General features: G+C 41.1%; 1 protein-coding gene across 1 annotated transcript; it reads right to left on the bottom strand.

The window, feature by feature from the left end:
• Positions 1-1192: 1192 nt before the first annotated feature.
• LOC102820260 (putative zinc finger protein 724-like) lies at positions 1193-3287 on the bottom strand. Its single transcript, XM_006877968.1, has 3 exons — positions 3184-3287; positions 1655-2088; positions 1193-1281 (listed from the first exon to the last, which is right to left on the bottom strand). The coding sequence occupies exons 1-3, from the start codon at positions 3285-3287 to the stop codon at positions 1193-1195; spliced, it is 627 nt and encodes a 208-aa protein (XP_006878030.1).
• Positions 3288-3682: the final 395 nt, after the last annotated feature.

Raw genomic sequence — 3682 nt, forward strand, 5'->3', positions numbered from 1 at the left:
TGCGCATGCATCATAGAACCCTCCAGGGATGGGGGTGGAGTGTCCGCTAGCTCAGGCACCCCCTCTAGTCACCAGAATGGAGGTGCACAGACATCAAGAATCCAACGAATACATACTGGGAATAAAAGAATGTCCACACCTTTACATCCGCAGTTCTGTCAGGCATCTGTGGAGACTCTGATCCTTCCTCCACTTGTTCTCTACCAAGATGGCAGTTCCAGGAGCAGCTGAGCATCTTGACATAGAAAGCAATCGATTTCTTGCTTCTGCTACAAATTCCCTTTGCTGTAAGTCTTCCAACCTTCTAAATATCTCTTTATATGTGGTTCAGAGTTCTGGCACCATTCCCTGAGCGTCTTCGGTCCGGTATACTGTGTTGTTGCTGACGGAGCTCCTCACTGCACTTCTACCTGATCTGACATCTTGTTTGTTCTCCCTCCAATTTTGATTTATTCTTGTACATTTCCTACATTCCTTACATACAGAAGGCCTGTCTTCACTGTGGTAACTCTGATGTACTTTGAGGCTTCCAGATAGAGGGAAGGCTTTTTTACATTCCTTACATATGTGCAGTCATTCTCCAAAGTGAGATCCCATATGTCCACTGAGGGATTTGGAGTGACTAAATGATTTCTCAAAGTCCTTACATTCATAAGGCTTCTCTCAACAATGAAATCCAGTAAGTGCACATAGGTCTGAGGACTGAATGAAGGCTTTTCCACAATCCTTATACACATAACACCGGTCTCCACGGTGTGTTCCTTTATGTTGAGGGAGCTGTGTCTGAAGATTAAATGTTTTCCCACATTCCTCACATTCATAAGGCTTAACTCCACTGTGACACCTTCTATGTTCAATGAGCTTTGAGGAACAACTAACGGCTTTTCCACATTCTTTACATTCACAACGTGTTCTCCATTGTGAGATCCTATATGTTTAGTAAGGGTGTAGGACCGAGTAAAGGTTTTCCCACATTCTTTACATTCGTAAGGCCTCTCTCCACAGTGAGGTCTCATATGTAAACTGAGGTCTGAGGACCAAATGAAGGCTTTCTCACATTCTTTACACTAACAAGGCCTGTCTCCACTGTGTGATTTTTTATGTCGCGTGAGCTGTGTGTGAAAAAGAAACCATTTCCCACATTCCTTACATTCATAAGGTTTTTCTCCACTGTGATATCTTGTATGTTCAGTCAGCTTTGAGGAACAAATAAAGGCTTTCCCACATTCTTGACATTCATACGGTTTCTCTCCAGTGTGAAGTCGTATATGTTTAGTAAGGCTAAAGGACCGAGTAAAGGTTTTCCCACATTCCTTACATTCATAAGGCTTTTCTCCACGGTGAGATCTCATATGTGCACTAAGGTATGAGGATTGATAAAACGCTTTCCCACATTCCTTACATTCATAAGGCCTCTCTCCACTGTGAGATCTCATATGTAGAGTAAGTCTGTAGGATGTAATAAAGTCTTTCCCACATTCCTTACATTCATAAGGCCTCTTTACACTGTGAGATTGTGTATGTTGAGTAAGTCTGTAGGATGTAGTAAAGTGTTTCCCACATTCCGTACATTCATAAGGCCTCTCAGCACTGTGAGATCGTTTATGTGAAATGAGTCTTGAGGAGCAAAAATAGGTTTTTCCATAGTCATCACATTGATAAAGTTTCTCTCCACTGTGTGTTTTTTTATGTTTCTCGAGGCGTTTGAAGGCTTTCCCAAATTCTTTAAACTCACTAGGCCTGTCTCCACTGTGTGTTCTCTTATGTTGAGTGAGCTCGGTCTGAAGATGAAAGGTTTTCCCACATTCCTCACATTCGTATCGTTTTACTACACTGTGAGATCTTGTATGTTCAGTGAGTTGTGAGGAACAATTAAAGATTTCCCCACATTCGTTACATTTCTCTCCAGGGTGAAATCGTCTTTTATGTCTAGTAAGGCTCTTAGGCAGACTAAAAGCTTTTCCACATTCCTTACATTCATAAGGCTTCTCTCCACTGTGAAATCTCATATGTTGAGTAAGTCTGGAGAATTTAAGAAAGGCTTTTCCACATTCCTTACATTCATAAGAGTTCTCTCTACTATGTGATCTTATATGTTCAAGGGGTTTTGGGGAACAACTAAAGGCTGTCTCATATTCCTTACATTCAAGAGGCTTCTTTACACTGTGAGTTACTCTCTGTCTACTAAGGGCTATGGCATGACAAAAGGCTCTCCCACATTTCATATATTCATACTTCCTCTCACCACTTTGTGTTCTACTTACATATTTAGTGAGGGATGAGGAACTATCCTTGGGTTTCCCACAATCCTCACATTTACAAACTTTCTCCCCATTAACAGTATTTGAATGATGTTTTATGTAAGAGGGAGAACAGAAGGTTTCTCTATGTTCTTTATACTGGTATGGTTCATATTCAGTATGAAAGCTGATTCGATGATTAAAGGTATAATTACCACCCTCATGAAACTCAAAAGCATTTACTCCAACCTCAGTTCCTCTGAGGCTCCGATGATTTTCCTCAGAGCAGGTACTTTGATCACCTTCTTCATATTTCTTCACTTTATCTTCTTTATTTGCACAGCATCTCTCTACTATATCTTTTCTGTTGAAAACAGGAATCATGCTGTTAAAATTACATTTTATACTATTTCAAAACTAACATACACACTGAATGTGCATTTTTTCCCCTGAGATGTCTCATGTTGCACAGGTTAAATCATCACAAGCATGGTGCTAGCATTACTGTCACTGTATTCCATAATAAACTTTATGATACTGTGTATAAATGAGCTATCACAAATACATATTTTTGTCGTTGTTAGGTACCATCAAATCAGTACCAGCTGATAGCAACCCTATGCAAAATAGAACGAAGCACTGCCCGATCCTGGGCCAAACTCACAATTGTTGAAATGCTTGAGCCCACTGATGCTGCCATTTTGCCAAGCCATCCAACTGTGAGTCTTCCTCTTTTTCTCTGAGCCTCCACCTTACCAAACATGATACCCTTGTCCAGCAAGCAGTCCCTCCTTATATAGTGTCTTATCATTTATAGGAAATTACTAAGTTGTGAAAATCAGGGAAAGACATACACGTAGAGCTCGTTTTGTATACACACACACACACACACACACAGGCACACAAATGTAATGTCATCTTGAGGCTGTCCCATGGAGCATACCTGGTATGCTCATCTTGGGAGGTGCGCTGATTTTCACGGCCATGAAACTCACAGATTTCTCCTGACGCGTACCACCAATCATTACTCTTCATGAATTTCACCATTGTAAGTTCTCTGCACACCTTTTCTCCATTGTTACGCTGTTGAGAGACTGCACCAAACAATAGGAATGGATTTTCAAATAATAAAACATGAACGGAATTTGATAGCAAACAAAACCTGCAAACAGAAAATTCAGATGATCACTACTAACATATCAGAAATGGAAAACACAGTAAGGACAAAGAAGGAGAACTAAATCAATGAAGACCAGATTTATCAAGCTTGAAGATAAATCACCCCCAACGCGATGGATCAGCCAGGTGGCATCGTTGATGGACTCAAGTGTGGCAGCGGTAGTGAGGTTGGCCCAGGATTGGACATTGTTTCGTTCTGCCGTGCATGGGGTCGCTATGAGTCGGTTCCGACTCGATGGCACCTGACAACAACAACAACAACA

This window comes from Chrysochloris asiatica, unplaced genomic scaffold, assembly GCF_000296735.1.
Source record: "Chrysochloris asiatica unplaced genomic scaffold, ChrAsi1.0 scaffold00727, whole genome shotgun sequence".
Classification (NCBI taxonomy): domain Eukaryota; kingdom Metazoa; phylum Chordata; class Mammalia; order Afrosoricida; family Chrysochloridae; genus Chrysochloris; species Chrysochloris asiatica.

Excerpts from the sequence above, each read along its gene's own strand:
- LOC102820260 (XM_006877968.1), bottom strand. The coding sequence starts at position 3,287 with ATGGTGAAATTCATGAAGAGTAATGATTGGTGGTACGCGTCAGGAGAA. Across the intron at positions 2,089-3,183 it reads TCCCAAGATGAGCATACCAG|ATCACATAGTAGAGAGAACT; the intron begins GTATGCTCCATG and ends TGAACATATAAG. Across the intron at positions 1,282-1,654 it reads TGGAGAGAAACTTTATCAAT|CCTTACTAAACATATACGAC; the intron begins GTGATGACTATG and ends TCGGTCCTTTAG.